We start from the raw sequence: 21151 nt of genomic DNA on the forward strand, positions 1-21151 counted from the left end.
GGACTTTGTGTGGGGTAATGGGGTCGTCGGGGACGACTGACCCCTTAGGTGGGGGCTATGTAGCGGGTCAGGGCTGTTCGGGGTTCTGTTTGTACAGTTATGTTTTGTTTATGTTGCCATAGTGACAGGTGACGCCTTCTCGCTGAGACGGTGTGTCCTTCCGGGGTCAGAGGGCGCTCTGTGTGTTGTTGCTTGCTGTGCGGGTTGCCGCGCTAGCAGTGTCATTACGGCTTTGCTAGTACGAAGCAAGACCAAACGATACCTCCGTCTCCTCCTTGTCTGAGCTCGCCACAATATTAAACATATCAGGTCCCCATAAGGAGAATCATGTGCTAACGGCTGTCTAAATGACTCGGGTAAAGTTTGTAGCATGCATGCTTGTTGTTTTTGTCTGCTTCCACTTGTCTTTGCACTAGGATGATGTCGGTGTAAATGTGCAGTCATATTCATTGTGTTCCCACTGGTGCTGTCAGCGTTAATGTCGTTGAAATGACGTTAACGCCACAACACGGCAAATCTCCAGTAACGAGCTACCCCTGTGTGGGGCTAGACAGCCAACATGTTAACGAGCTAACTGCGCTAACACACTAGTTCCCACCCATGTAATTGAGCATTGCGTGGCACATCCAACATACTGTTTTACTTTAGTCCATGACCTTACCTTCAGGGTCATACCTCACATGAAAACCAAAATAATTCCAAACGCCAGATCTGAATGATACGGAGCCCCCCAGGGGACATGGGAGAAAAAAAAATTAGGGAGGAAAAAAAAAAATTAGGGAGGAAAAAAAAAAATTAGGGAGAAAAAAAAAATTAAGACGGACTTTTGCGAGATCTCGCAAAAGTATTGCGAGATCTCGCAAAAGTATTGCGAGCGCTCGCAAAAGTATTGCGAGATCTCGCAATAAGTATTGCGAGCGCTCGCAAAAGTATTGCGAGCGCTCGCAAAAGTATTGCGAGATCTCGCAAAACTCCAACAATGGCGGCAGCTACTTAGTTGAATATTACTCTTTCTGGGTCACAAAATACACTTTTAAGATATTTTGAGGCGTGAATGTAGTTGTGTAAACGTCAGATACCTGCTCGGTTTACAAGACATCACATATTTGCAAAAGTGCTCCGACGTTTTTGGAGATCTGACACCCACTAGCTCGAAGCTAACGGGAGGTCGAGACCTACTACAGCCGGGAGGAACACCGCTTTCCCGGCACATCGTGCCTCGACCTCCCGGTCGGCTTCGAGCTGGCGTACACTAGCTCGAAGCTAACGGGAAGTCGAGACCTACTACAGCCGGGAGGAACACCGCTTTCCCGGCACATCGTGCCTCGACCTCCCGGTCGGCTTCGAGCTGGCGGCCTCCGAAGAATGCGGCTAAAACTTTTGCGAGATCTCGCAATACTTTTGCGAGCGCTCGCAATACTTTTGCGAGATCTCGCAGAAGTCCGTCTTAATTTTTTTTTTCTCCCTAATTTTTTTTTTTCCTTCCTAATTTTTTTTTTTCCTCCGTAAATTTTTTTTTTCTCCCATGTCCCCTGGGGGGCTCCGTAGAATGAGGGTGGGGGAGGTTCAATTTGCCATGTTGCAAGGAGAGCTTAACTTCTGTCTCGCTAGCTTGCCCTGCGCTCTTCCTTCTGAAGATGCTGTCTGTGTTGAGCGCTCAGTGGATCTGCGCTCGACAGTGCAGCCTAGGCGGAGTAGTCGAACGCAGATTCACTGAGCGCTCAACACAGACAGCATCGTCAGAAGGAAAGTTGATAAAATAAATTACAAATTTTGTATTGTTCGATACATATGCGTACCGAACCGAAAGCACTGTATCGAACGGTTCAATATCGATACCAGTATCGTTGCACCCCTAATATATATATATATATATATATATATATATATATATATATATGGCAAACATAGAGGCACTACCTCGTGATCTCATCTAAATCAGTTTATTTTCTCAAGGCCCTCAAACACAAGTGACAATTGGCCAAATGCCTCAGTGTGTCATTGATTAAAAAAAAGCTCACCAGTGTGCACCCCAGTTCTGCTTGTGTGATGTTATAAGATTATTAATTTGTGATTGTTAGATTGGGAATTATCTTAAGCTTAAAGTTTGTCTTTCTCCAAGCAGACTAAAAGCAAATAACATTTAAATTTATATAACACAACACAAAAATGTTGATTCTCACTTCTGAAAGTTATAACAACTTAACAGTTGGCATTTTTTCCGAATAAATAAACTGAATAATTCATTCATTTTCTGTAAATCCATGTTATATCAATAGATCACTTATCAAAAAGTCACATAATTTGGTTGCCTGTGTTTGTGTGCATACAGTCACAGTAAACATAACAACAACATGTAATAGAAACATTTGCAATTAGAAAATGTTGTATAATGTATGTAAATAAAATATGTCTCTTTTTAAAAGGTATGGAGCTATACACTGGGCACATGGATGTGAAAAAAAGAATTATGGAGTGTATAAATATTCACAGTGTGTAGTTTAAGAGGTATAAATCTGCATGGATAATAGTCCCAAACGTGTCAACTATACCACAGATTTGGATTCTTTCTTTGTTGGGCATTTTGTTCTTCTCCTATTGTATTTTATATTCAGAAAGGTGCCTGTAAATTTAGATACTTTAAGTTATTGTAGCACAAAAATAATCATTCAAAAACATACATTAAAACCTGTTATATAAAGTAATCTTTTTGTTCATCCCCAGCTGGCAGATAGCAAAATCTCTACCTCTGAAGAGCAAAGATGGAGACATTACAGCAGAGAAAAGGGACAATGTTAATACAGGTGGAATGGCATCAAAGCCAGACGTGGAGATAAAGGTGGATGGTGCAGAAGAAGGAAAGGAGGAGCTTCTTTCTACAGTGTCTTGGGACCAGCCTAAAAGGTTAGTGAATTTGTCATCTAATAATTATCATGAGATATTATTCAGATTATTCAGGCAACTTCAGGTCATGATAACAGCAGTGCTAATCGTGCACAACAGAGTCTACATGCTCATATTTCTTGGGTTTAGAGAAAGCGACTACAGTACAGAATTTCATTTTCAGCTTGCATTTATTGCATTAAAGAATGCGTCCCGCTTTGATACAAAAATTGCACTGCATAAAAAAGAAGACGAAAGAAATTCATTAAAAAAAACAACTATTCTGTGTCTCCCTATAAGTTTTATTTGACTAAATCATTGAATCTCCATCTGCAACACTAAGCAGCAGAGACTGAAAAAAGCAAAAATACACATTGGATAAATTATGCATCGCTGTTTTTAAGATACGTAAAGTAATGTTAGAACAATCTCAGCTCTGCAGTGTTTGGTAATGTTTCTTGCGTTACACTCTGTGTTTCAGTGTGCGACTAACGCGAGCACCAGGTCAGTCCCTAGGTATCAGCATAATGGGAGGTAGAGGCATGGGCCGAAGACTGAGCAGCGGTGAGATGATGAGGGGAGTCTTCATCAAGAACATCAGCCCAGACAGCCCGGCAGCAAGTAATGGGACCCTACGGGCTGGAGACAGGATACTGGAGGTATGCGAATGCCTGGAACTGACATGTGTGTTGGTGTGTAGCAGAGAAGGAGGCGCAGTTATCAGAAATTGCAGGAAAGAGGTGCGTGTGTGTGTGTGTTTGGGTACCCAGTGGTGTTTGTGTGTGGCAGAGAGAGAAGGTATTGTGCATACTGCATGAGCATGCATTTATATAATACATACTGTGTATGCGGTACTGGAATTCAATATTGTTTGTGGTCTCTGCTGTATTAAAAGGTGCCAATTTGATTGTAATATGACACACTAATGGCCAATTTGTTGTTTAAATGCCCATAAAATGTTATTCGCAGCAGCCCGTTATTTGTTATTGGTCAAAGATTGAAGGTTCAGCTCCACTGTCATTATATAATACAGGACTGCACAATAAAATGCAGTTATACCCCCCTCCGCCATAACATACTTGGTTATTCATGCAGTTATCCAATCAGGTAATCATGTAGCAGCAGTACAATGCATAAAATCATGCAAATGGAGGTCAGGAGCTTCAGTTAATGTTCACGTCGCACATCAGATGGGGAAACACAGTCAAATTGACTTTGACTGCGGCTTGATTGATGGTGCCAGATGGGCTGGTTTGAATATTTCTGAAACTGCTGATCTCCTGGGATTTCCGTGCATGACAGTCTCTAGAGTTCATCGCGAATGGTGTGAAATGTTTTTTCTGAAAAAGCATTCAATGAGCACTTCTGTGGACTGAAAGGCTTTGTTGATGTGAGAGGTCAGAAAAGAGCAGTCAGACTGATTGCAGGAAACAGAAAGACAGAAAAACAGTAGCTTAAATAAAAATTCTCTGTCCTTAAAGAAAAACACACATTGTAAGCACAATAGCATCAGAATTCACAACATGTCATGTTGAGGCAGATGGGCTGCAGCAGCAGAAGACTAATGTCAGGTTCCACTCCTGTCAGCCAAGAACAGAAATCTGAAGCTGCAGCGGCGGGCACACACTCACCAAAGTGAAGTGAAGACTGGGAAAACATGCCATTCTGCTGTATTAGGTTTGAGCTGTGTGTACAACACTGCAAGATAAAAGAAATTGTCAACTGTCAGAAATTTTGATATATAATTTTTCACTAGCTGTCTCTTTGAAAAAGACAGCCGACAGCATTGCAAATAAATGGGCATGGCTATTTTAAGGCAACTTGGATTTTAGATGATCAATGTGTTCTTTAAAAACAGATCTACACTGATCTGATCTGAAAATTGTATTCACGTGCATTTTTGTTGATGTTGCTAAGGTATGTGGTGTGGACCTGAGAAGTGCCAGCCATGAGCAAGCAGTGGAGGCCATCCGCAGAGCTGGAGACACTGTGACTTTTCTAGTGCAGTCTGGACAAGACGGATCTCAGGTACAGCACCAAAAATAGCAGATTTTTGGTAGCTTTATGCATCTTGCAGACTCTGTATATTCTGGCATGCATGCATGAATTTGAGTCTCCTGAGGCTTCAGATTCTTTCACATTGAATCTCAACACTCAGTAAAGTGAAGGTGCAATGCATATTCTATTGGAAAGCCCCACCAGAAGTTGCAGCAGCGTTGTGCATGGGCGTTGCATTATTATGTCTTGTGGACACAATGCATATTAGGTAAAAATGCATTTGACTGACAGAATAAGTAATTATTCAGCATTACGTGTACAGTTTTATAGAAAATAATACGCCTACTCTGCGTCTTGTGTTTCGCCCACAGTCTCCTGCTCTCATCAACCATGAAAGACTAACTCCAACACTGCTGCCCAACTCACACAGCAGCAGGGTAACACCGCTCTACTTCCTATTTTAAGCTTCGCATTAAGGTTTTTCCTGTTTCAATGGCATACGTAAATCTTATTTCAAATTTACACCAGCCTTGATATAGTAGTGCTTTCCACTACTTTTCTAGTATAGACAATCGTGTCCATTAGAATATGAAGTACTGCTCGTTGGAGCTAAAGAGCAGTAGCTACTTTTCATGTTTTTTAAAGGTTGCGACCACATCTTTAGTTTTCGCTGGGAGAGAACACAAGCTGTGAAGTTCTCACTTTGTGTTCCTACACAGTTACTGATATTTGGCTGTGTGTTGCTGTAGTGTATAGAAAATGTTTCGTGCACACTATATTATATATAGATAGATGAGTCATTAACACCTACACAGCAATCCAAAAAAGAATGGGGAAGCTTCAAAGAGGTTTTTTTTGAGACAGGGATTTCTTTTTTCATAGATATAGAGCTATGTCTGTGTTTCCCCACATGATACTAGGAAGCAGAGAACCTTGGTGGTCTGTTCCTTAGTCCTTCCCCTGCAAACCCCTTCATTCCCACCCCGTTTAAGGTTGGTGCACAGTGTGTGTGTGTGTGTGTGTGTGTGTGTGTGTGTGTGTTACCACAAGTGTGCCACACTGTAAAAGCACTCTTGCATTTACATCAAACCAACTTCCAGAAACTTAATTAACATGCATTTTTGTACATAGAACCCTTGTAGTCCCTCGCAGCTACCTTGTTTGTTTAAACCCTTTGTTTTTTGCCTTTGATGGAGATGCATGCCTCTAAATAGAGTCAGCGCATTCTTTTGAAGTTATTTTTCCATCCACTTGTAAGTTAGTTGCAAAATAATGCATGATTCTGGTCATCTTTCATGTTATTTTTAGCTGACATTAAAACAGCGTTCATTAATTCATCCTCTTCATCAGTTATTTCCCAGTGCTTTATCAAGCGCACTGAACAAGCCTCAGGGGTAGTCCAACTTATGCCCTGAAGGACCCCTGAGGCATCTCAAACTCTCCTTGTTCAATAATGCAAAATTTGTCCCAAGGTACCTTCACCAGCATCCGATAGAATGGATCAGAGAAGCCCTACGAATTTCACAACACCAGTCACAGGAGCAGCTGAAGATGCTGACGACTCTGGCAGAAGTAAGACTCCTCAAAAGGCTATGTGCCATCCCCATCCATTATAGATTTTAATACTGATAAACATTTTCTGACACTCACAGTTGAATTGTCAAATTCTGGGACATACTTTAGGCCATATGACACTTAAACCACCTGCATTTCAAGCCAGTTTGCATGAATAATGTACCAAGAACAAATTAAAGCCTAAAAAAAACGTTTTAGAAATATTATTCAAGTATAGCATCATTTGAAAGAGTAACATTCGTCTGTATGAATACATTTTAGTTTCTAAGTAATTTTTTTTTCTGTCTCTTTTTTGGCAGGAAAAAAAACTGTATTCAAATTGCATCTACTGTTTTATTTCTTACGAGCGTAACTATGAGACATGTTACCTCGCCTGGATTAGGGTTATCAGGATCCCACTCTGGAGCTGGCTCTAGTGTGTTTGAGCTTCAGGGTGCTTTATACTGTTGATTAGTAAAATAGTGTAAAACTATTTGAAGGAAACTGTGTGTGTCTTGCACATGCACACAAGCAAAGAAAATATAAATCCATTCATTAAAGCGTTGCCCCATGATGCTACAAGTGGTTTGAAACACTTTGTATGCATATATAAATCACAGTCGTGGCTCTATATTCATTTTTCCTTGCACAGTTGTGCACGCAAGGTGCATACTATCATGCTGTATATAGTCAGAAACACCCTCAATAAGTCCCTTCCAGGCATAATGCAGCAGCCCACACACATTCCCCTCCAGGGTGTAATGCTTTTGCCCATGTCTCCATGTGTCACTCATTACATGTAGTTTGCCACACTTTTTTTGGCTTAACAATCATATCATTCTCCTAACAATTTTCTGTCTGCTAACTGTGTCCTAGAAAAGATGCTTCAGCGTTATGGCAGTCTGTCTGGAAAGCTCCAAATGATTGAGCTAGAGAAGGACCCTGCAGCTCACGGCCTGGGAATCAGCCTCACGGGCAACAAGGATGATTCTAGGGCCCGTATGGGTGTCTATGTGGCAGCTATAGACCCTCTAGGCCCCGCTGGTTTAGATGGGAGGATACAGATCGGGGATGAGCTTCTAGAGGTAAGGAAGACAGGCTATGGGAACAATATGGAAGAATGAGTGAGTAGGGATTAACAGATTAATGGTGTGAGATTGAAGACTCCAAGAATGGGTTGAGCCATTGGAGAGAGACAAAATAGTGAAGTCAAAAATTAAAGCAGGAGAAGAATAGAAGGGAGTTGGAGACATGGATGAGAGCGTTGAGTACCTGCACAGTAGATTTATCATGCAAATTACCATTTGAATGATAGTTGGTGCTGGGCCGGATTTTTGTAATGAACAACCATGTAATAGAGATGAGGAGGAGAGTAGTGGGAGAGGAGCAGCTGATGAGTCGGCGGGGGAGGAGATGTTAGAAGGAGATGACAGAAAGGAAGATTAATGTAGAGGTGAATAGAGGGGGAAAGGCGTTGTTGGATAGGAACTACATGACGCTGTGTTTCTTCTAGATTAACGGTCAGATTTTGTACGGCCGGAGTCACCAGAATGCCTCCGCCATCATCAGTAATGCTCCATGTAAAGTCAAGATCATTCTCATCAGGTAACATGGTTGCTTTTTGGTTTTACACACTAAAGGTTTTTGTAACCTGCTTCTGGAATCATTGGTGTTGTTTTACCAGAAATAAAGCAGCTCTAGGTGAAACGGTCCAGGGACTCAGGAAAGACTGTGAGGACACGATCGACTCCCAGACTGACACTGGAGGCTGTGGACAAATCTCCAGTGACATTGAACACATTATTCTACCTCAGGTACAATACATCCAGTAGGTCTCTGGCTAACCACTGTCAGTTGTCTGTACTGCAGTTGCACATTTTTGTGTATCAAAGGCAGCCTGATAGCAGGTACTTTTGTACCAAAATCTTGATAGATAGACGAGTATCTGTGTAATTGTACAAAATGAACAACATGTAACTTTAATCACAAAAACACATTTTGCAGACGTGCTGTTATTGGTTTCACTAGTCTCATATTTCCATCTCCGTACCAATATTCTCCTCCATCCATCTCTCATACCCAATAGTACTGCCATCCTCTAACTCCCTTCTCAAGTTCATTCATAAACTTCAACTGGTTCAGAATTCTGCCGCTTGGAGCATCACCAGACCTCCCTGCATTAGTCATGTCACGCCTGTCCTTCAGCAGCTTCACCGGCTCCCGGTTAAATATCATATTGATTTCAAGATTCTGTTCTTCACCGTTAAGGCAACCCATAACCTCCCTCTGCAGTACCTCTCTGAACTCCTCACTGTCCCTTCTGCCCTTTTGACTACACTGGGATCTACCACCTTCAGTTTCTTTGCTCCTTGCCTCTGGAATCCTGTCCCACCAGACATCTGTAACACTGACTCTCTTAACACTTTCAAATCCCATCTTAAGTGTGCCGGTTTAGCAAATTTGGATGAGCAGGCTGCATGGCTGAGAGCGGCTGGCCCGGGTTCTAGTCCGACCTGTCCGACCCCTTTTCCTCTGGTTTCCTGTCACTCTTCACTGTCTGTCTAATAAAGCCAAAAAATCCCATCTTAAAGCACACCTCTTAAAACTGGCACAATCATTTTTTACATATGAGTATTATTGTGTTTAGGTTTGTTTTCTTACATAGTTGCTTCTCATTCCAGGATTATGCAGGTCTTGGCCTTTGCTTGGAAGAGGACAATTCTAAGGGAGGACTGGTGGTCACGTCCCTGATCCAGCACGGCACTGCCAGCAAGGTATGACATCGTCAACAGGATCATATGCCCGTATATCATCTATACTATTTATAAGTATCTATACTATGTAAGCCTTTTAAGTAATTTAATCATTTTCAGTTTTCTTTTTGGTTCTCTCTGAGCAAATTTACTCTGTAATCTTTAAATGAACAAAAATGCTGTTATTAATAAATATGTATTATTCCTTTTTTACCCACAAAAATAGAATCGATTGCAATTTTGGCCTTCACCAGGGCAGAACTCGTCTCATAACATATTTGAATTATAAAGGGTTTGTACAAGTCTGATGTGATGGTTCTGCCATCTTGGCATTATGAATATTATGTGAAACAGATGATGGTTGCCATTTTTTCAAGTGATGTCATCATGTACTAATACGTTTTCATGTCCGGCCTAAGGGAACAGTTATTCATATATTTGTCCAGAGGGTGTGCTTGATTTTTAATCACACTCGCCCACCATCTTTCTTCTACACACTCACTTTCATACATTTTGCTTATCTTACATATTTTATTCATGCCTCTTTATGCAGGATGGCAGGATAAAGGTTGGAGACAGAATCGTAGCAGTGGGTGATGAACCCGTGGCTGGACTGTCAGTAAAAAAGGTGCAAGCACACATGCAGGCTGTGAAATATATGCTCTTCAAGGTCAAGTTGATTTAATGATTTATGACTCAGCTGTCTTTTTCGTATTCAGGTGTCCAGTTTGATTCTCAAACACCGGGTCACTGTCAAGCTCTCCATCAACCGTTCCAAGAGTCTCTCCTCCTCCTCCTCTTCTTCTCTCCCTCTCCCTACATCACTCTCCAGTCCCCGCTCACTCACTCCAGTGTCCTCTCTAAGCCTTCCTGTCGCCTCCTCCTCCTCTTCGTCTCTAAAACCCATGCAGACCTCTCCAGTGGAACGGTCTGATTGGCCAGGATCAGCTCCCACAACTTCCGACCCTGTCAGCTGTCCAATTGTTTCAGGAAAGGAAACTACCATAGAGATTTATAAAGGAAACGTAGGCCTGGGTCTCAGCATTGTAGGTGGATGTGACACTCTGCTGGTGAGAACAGCTAAATGATTTTTAACATAAAGATTTCGTTATTCATTATTTGTCCTTGTGACATGAAGGTGACTTTATATAATTTTTGTTTATGTTTGCAAATAAAAAATCCACAGATGGAAGCAAAGTTTGTACTCGAATTAGGCCAAAAAGTTGTGCATTTGTTTGTTTGTTTGTTGTTTCAATATTCAGTTGTGGAGTTGTGTAATGATGGAAGTGGTTTCTGGTTTTTACACCAGGGGGCAGTAATAATCCATGAAGTGAACGATGGAGGAGCAGCACAGAGAGATGGTAGACTGCAGGCTGGAGATCAGATATTAGAGGTATAGCAGTGATACATGTGCACACAAACACCAGAACAAACAGCAGTGCATGTGAATAAGTTATTTCTAACCGCACAGCATTTATTTTTATTTCTGTTTGTTTTTGCAATATTTTTCAGTATGAAGAACGCAGCCGTGATGTATCTGTGTTCTTTTTTTATTTATGCACTATTTTTTTCCAATTCAGAAACTAATTTTTTGGGAACTCAAACTCAGATTGCTTTGCCAGATATAACAGAATCAAGCTTCAGTTTATAGTGAAAACCAGAAAGTCACAGAAATGAAACAAACAAACAAAGAAAACCTGAAAAAAAAATCTGCCTTAAAAATTGTTTACTCACATGATTTAAAAGCGAGGGTTTTAAGGTATACTGCTGGTTACAAGCTCAAAAACCTGTTTTTATAGAAAATGTGGTTCCCAGGAGCTAAAAATAAAGACCTATCCTCAGGGTTTTATTTAAGGTCCACTACTTTTTGCTCCTTATCTAAATGAAACTGGGCTGTGATGCTTTTACACTAATAATACCATCTTGGATGCTACTGATCCCCCTAAAACCTTCTCCAGGGGACTGCTTTCAGTCACTTCAGAATATCAGTCTTTAATTTGAAGTTTGTACTAAACTCCAAAATGAAAAAAATATATACAAATATTAGAGAACAGATTGTCCTACAAAACACATGAACATCTTGCTCAAAAACTGGATTCTGGATAAATTAGATTCTTATACCACTACACTACCTACTATTTAAAAACAAACAAACCAAAAAACTGACAAATGATGATATTCAGTGTGCAGCATATTGTGCACGAATAACTATAAAGATAACATCTATGCAAAGATATTTAACATCTTTGCTGTTGTTTAGAGGTCATTTTCCTGATAACAGCTCATTGAAGAGATCATCACACAAACACTGAATTGGAAAACTGGCTTCCAGCCCTGTACGCATCACTACTAAACAAACTGCAGTACGACTCGAGAAACACTTACAGAGATACTTGTTGAACTGAGAGACTGTAAAGCTCTGGTAGCTTCTGTCATCTCTCCTAGTTAAATAGAGCAAATAAAATAAATAAATACAAAATTCTAATAATAATCGTCTATTTATCTTACCACTTCTCCAAATTAGAATTTGCAGAGAGGCTTGAGCCGGTCTCAGCTGTCATAGAATTAAAGCGTTAGTACACAGAGGATAAGCAGGATTTCTCCAGGCAACTACAGAGATACGAAGTGCATATTAAAAGTATACGTTTTTACCTGGGCACATCACCATGGCTGCAGGCCTAACCTGCTACGGTTTAGGTTATGTTCACGATAAAGTCACCACCAAGAAAATAGTGTCAGCATTCCTGGAATTTCCATGTAGACTAACAAGCATTGCAGTCTTTATTTCTATGCAGCTTTATTCCTCCTTCCAATTTTACACCAATTTTATTGTTATATAAAGATTAAATATATGATACTAAAGCAGAGCACCTACAGCATTTGTATTTTTATAATTATACGCTATAATAATATCTGTAATCCATCAGATTTGCGTGTGATTTAATGATAGAGCTCTCATACTGATACGTCTGTTCACTTACATAATTGGCATTTTTCCTGCATTCTTTTCAGTTTCAAATAGTCTAGACATTAAAGCACACACATTCACGAAGTGCTTTTAATGATGCACTTCTATTCAGTGCTTTTTCTCACACACACTAACGCTGTATTGAGTGCAGCAGCTCTGTTGCTTTCAGTCTGTATTGTGTGTTTTATCTTACTATGTAAAATCAGTTGCTTTTCTACTTTTCTACTAGCAGACTCTTCAATATTTTATATTGGTCATATATTACTGCCAGTATAACACACCCTTACTTACATTGGTAGACCACGGGTTAGCTTGTCGAGTTCATAACCACCATCATGTGACTGCTTAGCCTAATGGCAGTGTTAGGGTAAGTGAAGCTGCGTAAGGAAAAGGAAGCTGCTAGAAATAGAAAAACAACCACACACTCTCATCTCCACACTTACAGATAATTACGCAATCACCAGTTAATTTAACAATCATTTCTGAACTGTGAGAGAGAAACTGACATAGGTACAAATGCCACACCTCAGACCTTCTACCGTCAGTGTTAACTACTGCACAGCCTGATTTGTATCCACTGAAAGACTTGTTCCTGTACTTCCTGAACAAACAGAATGTATTTTCATGCATCTGTTCCCCTGTTTCTCTCACTGTCACTGTCTTCTAGGTAAATGGCATAGATATGCGGCAGGCCAGTCATGACGAAGCTATTGCCGTGCTACGGCTCACCACCCAGCGTGTCCAGCTGTGTGTCTTCAGGCACCAGGAATCCTACAGGGAGGAGGACCTGTGGGATGTGTTCAGCCTGGAGCTGAGGCCTCGTCCTGGAGAAGGACTGGGCTTCACTACTGTGGGGAAGAGGTACAGTCAGGATGCTTTTATCAAGTTAGAAACCTCCAACTTGGTATGTTCACAGCAGGTTTGAGCCTGTGTTATCTAACACTGTGCTTTCAAGTACAACAAAGACAAAATCAAATTTTGTTCAGAACCATCGTGTTCGCAACCTAGGTGATGTCACCTGCTGAAAGAGCCTGAAGTCTAAGAGGCTGATGAAGTTGTTAATATATCGGTTTCAAATATAACATATGGCAAATGGGAGTACTCCTCCTCGCAACTTCTGAAGATGAGAAATAGGTTAAAAATAAATAAATGTGACTTTATTAGTGAGTGATTAGTCTTGTTGCCTATTTTTAACACAATTTTATTCTTAATCAACTTTTGTTTGTAAGCTGTAGTTAGGCTGGTTAGTTAGTTTAAATTGCAGAATACCTGTTCCTTTTAAATATAATTCCAAAAATTATATTCTAAAAAAACAAAAAACCCTTTATAGACCCTAGTAGATTGACTGTTTTCATGGCAAACTCCTTTGACATGTTCTGTAACTACTTCACAGATCTCTCCAGCATTCGATAATTACCATAAAGGTTAGATAGGGTCTCACTGCAAAGAAGTCGCAAGACGCATCATTTTCCAAAGAGCTCGGGTGCCAATTTTCTCGCAGCTTTATGTTTTTGCACAATCAGGTGTGACATTATGCAAAACAGCCGGTGCACAGGTCACATTATTTATAAGCCTGGGGCAGGCACAGCTTTTGACCTCTGTTTTCTTCCAACAGTAATGACACTGGCATCTTTGTGTCAGATATCATCAGAGGAGGTGTAGCAGATTCGGATGGCAGGTTGTTGCTAGGCGACCAGATTCTGTCAATCAATGGGGAAGACGTGCGTGCAGCATCACAGGAGCGTGCACACACGCTTCTGCAGGTCTGCCGTATTCACAGTTTATAAACAAATGCACATAGGTAGGCATTTTTATGGCCGCGTCATTATGTGAGATGTGTCACTTTGCTCTCAGAGTTGCAGTGGAGGAGTCCACCTGGAGGTGGCTCGTTTTAAAGCCGGGGTGCAGTACACACTGCGGAGTCAGGTAAACAGTTTCTCTTGCCTACATATTTCTTTAGTGATATGATTCCTAGTGAAATTATAGTTCAGTCTGTAGTTCGTAGGTCAACTATTGCGTTTATACACCTATTTTAACAATATTACTCTGTGAACGTAGGAGTACCTTAAGTTGTGTTTTATCCAGAGCGAAGACTCTGACTGCTCCACGCTTACACCCTCAAGTGTATGCGATGGTTCTTTTGGCCACCAGAGGGAGACAGATAACAAAATAGAGAGCTACAGTGAGTGTCAACTAAGTTCTCGAGTATCGTCTGAGTTACAATGTTGAGTCCAACAATTTGCTTTGAATGGAAAATATACTCTTGCATCTTTTTATCCATAGTTATGTGTCATTCTCTTCTGCAGCATTCAAAGACTCTGACATCAGAAAAGTGATAATAAAAAAGGTAAAACACTCTTATAGTAATAAAAGCAATGTCTTTTTGGATGCCATACTGTACTGGAGAAACTGAGTAGTGATAATTTAACTTATTTTTAGAAGTTACAAATTAGTATAAATTAGTTATATACTGAAAACAACCTGCTTCCTGACTGGATATCATGCTCCTGTAACGTTGGGTGTTTATTTTATGCTCGAATCTGCCATTTGGAAAGGTTGCAAATGTGTGTGTTTGTGTGTCTGTGTGCAATCACTCCAGGGTCCATACGACTCCTTGGGCATCAGCATAGCTGGAGGAGTGGGCAGTCCCCATGGCAACCTTCCTCTTTTTATTGCTACCATGGATACCAATGGACTTGCTGCCAAAACACAGAAATTACAGGTGGGGAGTGACCATGTATATACACCAGTGCGTGCATGCATGTGTGTCTCATGTATGCCTCACATTGTGACTAGTCGAGTGTGGACTGGGCCTTAAATAAGGAAAATTGCACTTTCTTACTCTTACTGTGTCCCTTAGAGGCTGAAACATCTGCAAAAAGCTGTAAACTTAGACTCTCTGGTATGCATTGATAAATTTAAGGGAATCATAAAAAATAAGGTGAAGGAGGCACAAGATACCTTTTTCTTTAGAGGTGACTGTTGTTTTACTGTGTATTCTTCTGTAAACGCAGAGTGCAGGAGTCATTTAGAATCTGAAGAGGCCGCTTTTCCTGGTTAACTAAAGGTTACCAAAATGAACTTTTCCAACACTGAGACAAATATATGGACTGCCTTGACTGCGTTACATGTTTATTGGAATAGAAGTCGATATTTTTACATCATTTTCTTCCTGAAATACATCTCATAAAACAAATATAAAGGTTGGAATAGATCGGGATGCAAGGGGCAGAGGACATAAATGTTTCTCCATGATCAAATTACAGACACATGTAACATAAAATGCATTTTAGACATAAATATTGAAAATGGAGTGACATACCAAAAGTAAACCTTTATGAAATCCTGAAGAAAAAAGATAGGGACAGAAAAGAAAAGGAGACTTTGTAGGCAAAAAGGAAAAGGGGGGATAGTGTTAAGTCTAGGACAAATGTGTGTTTGTGTTTGTGTGTCCATCATCTAGATGGGAGACAGGATCCTCAGTATCAATGATGTTTCCACTGAGGGAATGACTCATGTCCATGCTGAAGCCCTGCTCAAGAACACCACTGGAACCATCATTTTGCAGGTACTGTCACAGTGAGACATCCAGTAACTGATATGTAATGCCTGTAAAGGCAGTAAGTTTCTGTGCGATAACGTCAGCAGGTTTTAGTTCTGTTTTGTCAGAGAAACACAGAAATGGTTCACAGCCAGCTCCCCGTAGGGCTTTTTATCTTCTTCCATATTTCCCCAAGACATAATTTTACATACAGACAACTAAAAAAAAAAGAAGTCTTTAACAAAAAGGAGGCCCTTCATTATCAGCATTTTGCACAGTCAGTGTATGTTAATTTCAAGACAACAGTGTTTATGACATTGATTTCACACCATCTCCTCTAAAAAGACTTCTGCTGTAAGGGAAAAAACTATATTTGTATCTATGGAAGCGCATGTTGCTTGTTTTTGGCAAGTATTTTGTGTTTAAAATAAACATCAAAAGGTTTTAGACTTGTATCACTCCTACTGTGGTAATATTTGGATGGGCATAAGACCGCTGTTGCATTAATAAGATATTTGATCATTGTCCAACTATAGAAATATTAACTTTTTGCAGAAATCCTGATTAATCTGTTGTTAGCACAACTTCTTCTGGATAAATTTGCAATGCATCAGTTTTGCAGATTTGTTTGAGAAGCTTGTATTTTTTTGTAGACATGTACTATACACTAGCTCAAATGTTACATGTGTTCTGTTATAATGACTTCTCCTGTGTTGGTTTCATTGTTCTTTCATTGTCTTTTATTGAAGTGAAACTGGCACCTCATGTAGAGTGGTCTGCCAGATTGCCTACTCAGCACAAATAGGCATTTTCAAAGTGATGCTCTGCATACTCCTAAAAGAAAGCTGTGAAGAAAAGCACTCCTGTCTTGCTGATGTCAGTCAGGAGAAACGCACTGTTCTCCAGAGTAATCGCATAAAATAATGAGATATATTTTTAATTACATGTTACTGTCACTATTTGTAGATGTTATGCTATTCCTTGGATTCAGGCTGTCCTGCTTACTTTGGTCTCTTTGTGTAGTCCTAAATGGCTAAAACCTTTACACTTTGCACTCATAACATGCTGTTTGTGTGAATCTATGTTTGTCTAGGTGGCAGCAGCTTCTCAGGGATGCAGCACACAAGGTAACAGCGATGTGCGCGCATGGTCATTAGGCCAGCCGAGCAGCCTGCCCTGCTTTCACAACAGCCTCTGGTAAGAAGTGGTTCGGCTAACAGTGTCATTTTGTTGTTCTTCTCTCCACTTTAATTAATGAATAAAGACAAAAGCAGGCCTCAAACTTTACTAAACAGTTGGTGCAACACTTGTTTTTAAATGCATGCACATCGGCGCGCTCAGAAGCCAACATCCATTGTTTCGCATCGTATTCTTTACAGCGCTCGCATGTATAAGACCATCACTCTGGAGAGAGGCTCCTCAGGTCTCGGCTTCAGCATTGTAGGAGGTTTTGGCAGCCCTCACGGAGACCTGCCTATCTACATCAAAACTGTCTTTGACAAGGTGAGAAAGCATCTGCCAGGTCTCCTTTTGTTGTGAAAACCAAAGAGTTTTAATGTTGGGAAAGACAGTTTAGCAGCAGTCTGTATGTCACTCACTGAGTCACTCCCTCACATCTTCTTATAGCGTTTTCTCTGTTCAAAACAAAACTTTCTCCAATCATCAGCAATTCGGGTAAAAAAGCAGGCAGCAGGCAGTTTCACCGTGTGTGGTTTTACTTTATATGTGTTGTTGTTTTGTGACTACCTATGTAAGCCACATAAGAGACAGAGATTCTTGTGTGGTTTTAAGTTATAGTGCCTTTTTTGTCATTCAACACCAAAAATAGCAATTTGTCTATTTGTCTAACTCAAATTAGCAATTGTTACATTGAGCAATTGTCTATTGCTCAATGTAAGAAACAAAGCAAAAAGGCCACAGTTATAACTTGTTAAATAGCTTTTGTTTTGTAACAGGTGGTAAACTCTTAGTGCCATGCTGTAGTAAACTGCATTATGTCAGTTTTTGCATGATTGCTTTCCTTTGTTTTGTTTCTTGATTCTATTTCTGAGCATCTGTTGCGACCAATTCCTTTGTGATCATTACAAACATTCATTTAACCTCACATTCATTCTTTTCTCCTAACATATGTGTTGCCATATTAGTGTTTAAAAGCTCTTGTTGACTTTGTACTTCAGGGTGCAGCCATTGAGGATGGCAGGCTGAAACGTGGCGATCAGATAATTGCTGTTAATGGACACTGCCTGGAAGGTGTGACCCATGCTGAAGCTGTGGACATTCTGAAAAAGACCAAAGGAACTGTCGTCCTCACCGTGCTCTCATGAGACAACTGCCCACTGTACCTCAATTTAATGACATCTTCCTAAAACAGCTCTGGAGGGCTGTGGTTGTTTCCTATAAAGCTGTAGAGTGATTCTCCTCTTGTAGAGGGCACTCTACATGTCAAAACAATACATATAATTATAAGAAGAGTATTTATTTTAAGTCTAAATTAAATTGCATTTAATTTGTGAACTCTACCTCCAACTGCAAACACAGCTTTGTTGTATTTACACTCAGTATTTAAAAATATAGCAGAGCATGTCCAGTTAAATCCAGTTAAGGAGCCGGGTATTGGGCTGCCAAGGCCTCCATCTTGGGCTTTGGGGATTGGATGCCTGAGTCCAGTCTGAGTCCCTTCAGAATGACCACTAAGCTCAGTCATTCTGGAGGGACTCAGAGTAGAGATGCTACTCCTCCAGCCCAGAAGGCCTAGAATGCCCTCTAGGTGGGGCTTTTTGTGGCATGTCTAACTGGCAGGAGACCCCCAGGGTGGACGCAGGACGCGGCTTAGGAAAGCCCCAGCAAGAGCTGGAGAAGGAAATAGCTAAGGAGCACCTGAGACCCTGACCCAGATGAGTGGAAGAAAATGGTTGGATGGATAGTTTATCATTGTTGTGCATTATTTTTCATGTAAACACACTCATCAATACGTTGCGTGTTCATACTGATATATATAATTGAAGCCTCAATTGATAGCAGCCTAGTGCTGGATTTTGATTATTACTTTAACAAACAAACAAACAACTCCCAAGACTCAAAATATGCCAACTGCTTCTGCCAATCTTTTGTATGGCAATAGGATGTCTGCTTTGAAAGACTGTTGTACTTTTCTTTTCATTGTTGTGTTCGAATAATTAAAAATGTGTCATGATTTCATGAATATTGAATGTCTTAAGTGGCATGTTGATAATTAGCAATGATAACCACCTTATGTTAAACGGGACAGAGAATAGGAAAAAATGCATTTTGCTGCATCTGTTAGAAGCAGCTGCTGAGTATCGACCGTTATTTACCAGTGTAGTATTAATCAGTGTTTTCATAGTCTTCAACTATAGCAGATGTTTTTTTTAGGACTTGATTGTTGATGTTAATAGTTCAGTGTGAAATTAGACACCGTCTCTGTTTTATATAAATTTATTTACCTGACTTCACACGGCTGTGATACTTATGTTTTCGTCGCTGTAATTAATTTCATTAATATAAGAAGTCACTTCACACTTACACACATGGATGCACACACTCGTTTTCATATCTTAGTGAGGACATCTAATTGACGTAATGTTTTCCCTAGCTGCTTACCCTAACCCTAACCATCATTTGTATTTGTCCTCACAAAGATATATAAACATGGTACACACGCACTGGTATTGTGTAACCAAATGTTCTGTAAGTGATCTTATTAAATGTAATTTGTTAAAATTTTGTATCCAAAACCTTTTGAAGTTCAGGACCTTGTGTTTCTGTTTTTCTTACCTTCTGATTTATCTCTGGATGCAATGTGTCAGTGAAAGAGACGTTTTATATGATGAGGGTTTTTTTTCATCTTTTTTATTAATGAATACCAACAAGTTATATTTTGTGATTTCTCTCACCGAGTAGGATAAACCTTTTTTTTTTTTTTTTTCAGTTTTCAAATTTCACACATGCACACCACACACCAGTATCTGAGAAAAGCTCTGAACTGTTAAACAAGGACAACTGAGCTGAAAGTCACATTTTTAATGGATAGAAGAAGCAAGAGTCTTCTTTTCTTTTTTCTTTATTTTATATTATTTTTTTGCATATTTTTTTGCATGTTTCCAAACCAGTGAACTGAATTTCCCCTTAGAGCGGTTATGCTCTATGTCTTTATCCCTCTCTCGCACTTTTTCTCCACCTTTGTCTGCCATGAGTACATATGCGGCATCACTCACGTTTAGTCAAGGTGACAGGATGAAGTGCGTGTCGTGCTTGGAATGACAGGCAGCTCTGAATTACGGAGGAGTCGTGAGGAGAGGAGAGAAGAAGGGGGATGAGCTAGATTAGAGAAAAGGCAACATTTTATAGAAGGCTGAGAAGATCAGTCTAAAGTTTGGACAAAGACGTTTTAAACCTGAGGTCCGACAATCACAGAGGAAGAGGAAACCTGTGACTTTTTTTTTAAAGGAAAATCCTCAGTACTTTCACTTTAATTACCAGAGTTACTGGTGACAACTTGATAAACAATACATTTGCACACAAATGTCTCATTTAGGAAATAGGAGGCATCTAGGGAGATCCTGTCTGGAGCCTCGGCATTAATCAAAGCCATCTGTTCACATTGCAAGCTTTATTGAAACCCAGCCATCGCGGTCTGCTTTATCCTTCTCCAGATGAACAATTGCTTCCCTGCTGGCCCGAGGAGAAATGGAGAAACGGTGTAATGCTTTTTTTTCTTCTTTTTTTTGCATTTCACTTGGATCTTTGCTGTAATATAAGAATGATAAACATCATATTTGGTATTTTTTTCACATCCACAAACATTTGACCCCTGTGGATTTCCAGTTCCATACAAATAACTGACAGGGAAGCAGATGAAATTACATCTATTTTTTCTTCTTTTTTCTTTAAGAGGAAGCAAAAGGACTTATCTGCCGTTTTTTTGTTGTTGTTGTTGTTTTTCAAAACCAGCCTCAAATTTCATGACAAACATTTTTAAGGGGAAGAGGTCCAGCCACAGGGAACAGGACTTTTTTTTCCCCTACCCTTAGTCATACACCATGTAGCACAGTAACTTCTTTGGCTGCAGAAACTGCAATGCATTTTTTCTGCAGATGACTTTCATGAGAGCATGCTTGAAAGGCACTAATGAGCCTCTCTCTCTGGAGGATAGCAGTGGCCAAATGATTGTTCTATGTGTGACTGTCACATCGATCCATATTCATAAACATAGGGGACCGTGTCTTTTTGCTGTCAGTGTAACCTGGTGATACAGAAAGTACAGCCAACTTATGATGGGTCCAAAAAGTCTTCTTCTCCATCCTTTCCCATGAGGTCCTTTTTCAAGATATCAGCATGCACTGCAAAAATATCCTTTGAAATTCACTCCAGTCAGTGCTGAGTGTTAAAATCTTGATTCCCATAAAGCAAAATGTCCCAAAATATCCCAAAAGG

At 40.2% G+C, this 21151-nt stretch overlaps 1 protein-coding gene across 1 annotated transcript in view; it reads left to right on the top strand.

Moving 5' to 3' along the window:
* The window catches only part of si:dkey-92j12.5 (multiple PDZ domain protein), a 50765-nt gene extending 30423 nt beyond the window's left edge, over positions 1-20342 (top strand). The window contains 23 exon segments of the mRNA XM_040024424.1: positions 2725-2904; positions 3365-3542; positions 4801-4911; positions 5253-5318; positions 5802-5873; positions 6354-6453; positions 7312-7520; positions 7949-8040; positions 8120-8249; positions 9117-9209; positions 9742-9816; positions 9908-10258; positions 10498-10581; positions 12824-13017; positions 13772-13919; positions 14011-14082; positions 14215-14338; positions 14463-14503; positions 14756-14878; positions 15620-15724; positions 16791-16894; positions 17077-17200; positions 17875-20342. Coding sequence (XP_039880358.1) covers positions 2725-2904; positions 3365-3542; positions 4801-4911; positions 5253-5318; positions 5802-5873; positions 6354-6453; positions 7312-7520; positions 7949-8040; positions 8120-8249; positions 9117-9209; positions 9742-9816; positions 9908-10258; positions 10498-10581; positions 12824-13017; positions 13772-13919; positions 14011-14082; positions 14215-14338; positions 14463-14503; positions 14756-14878; positions 15620-15724; positions 16791-16894; positions 17077-17200; positions 17875-18021 — 2923 coding nt within the window. The 3' untranslated portion in view covers positions 18022-20342.
* The last annotated feature ends 809 nt before the right edge of the window (positions 20343-21151 follow it).

The sequence above is a fragment of the Simochromis diagramma genome, unplaced genomic scaffold (assembly GCF_900408965.1).
Source record: "Simochromis diagramma unplaced genomic scaffold, fSimDia1.1 OVJJ01000302.1, whole genome shotgun sequence".
NCBI lineage: Eukaryota > Metazoa > Chordata > Actinopteri > Cichliformes > Cichlidae > Simochromis > Simochromis diagramma.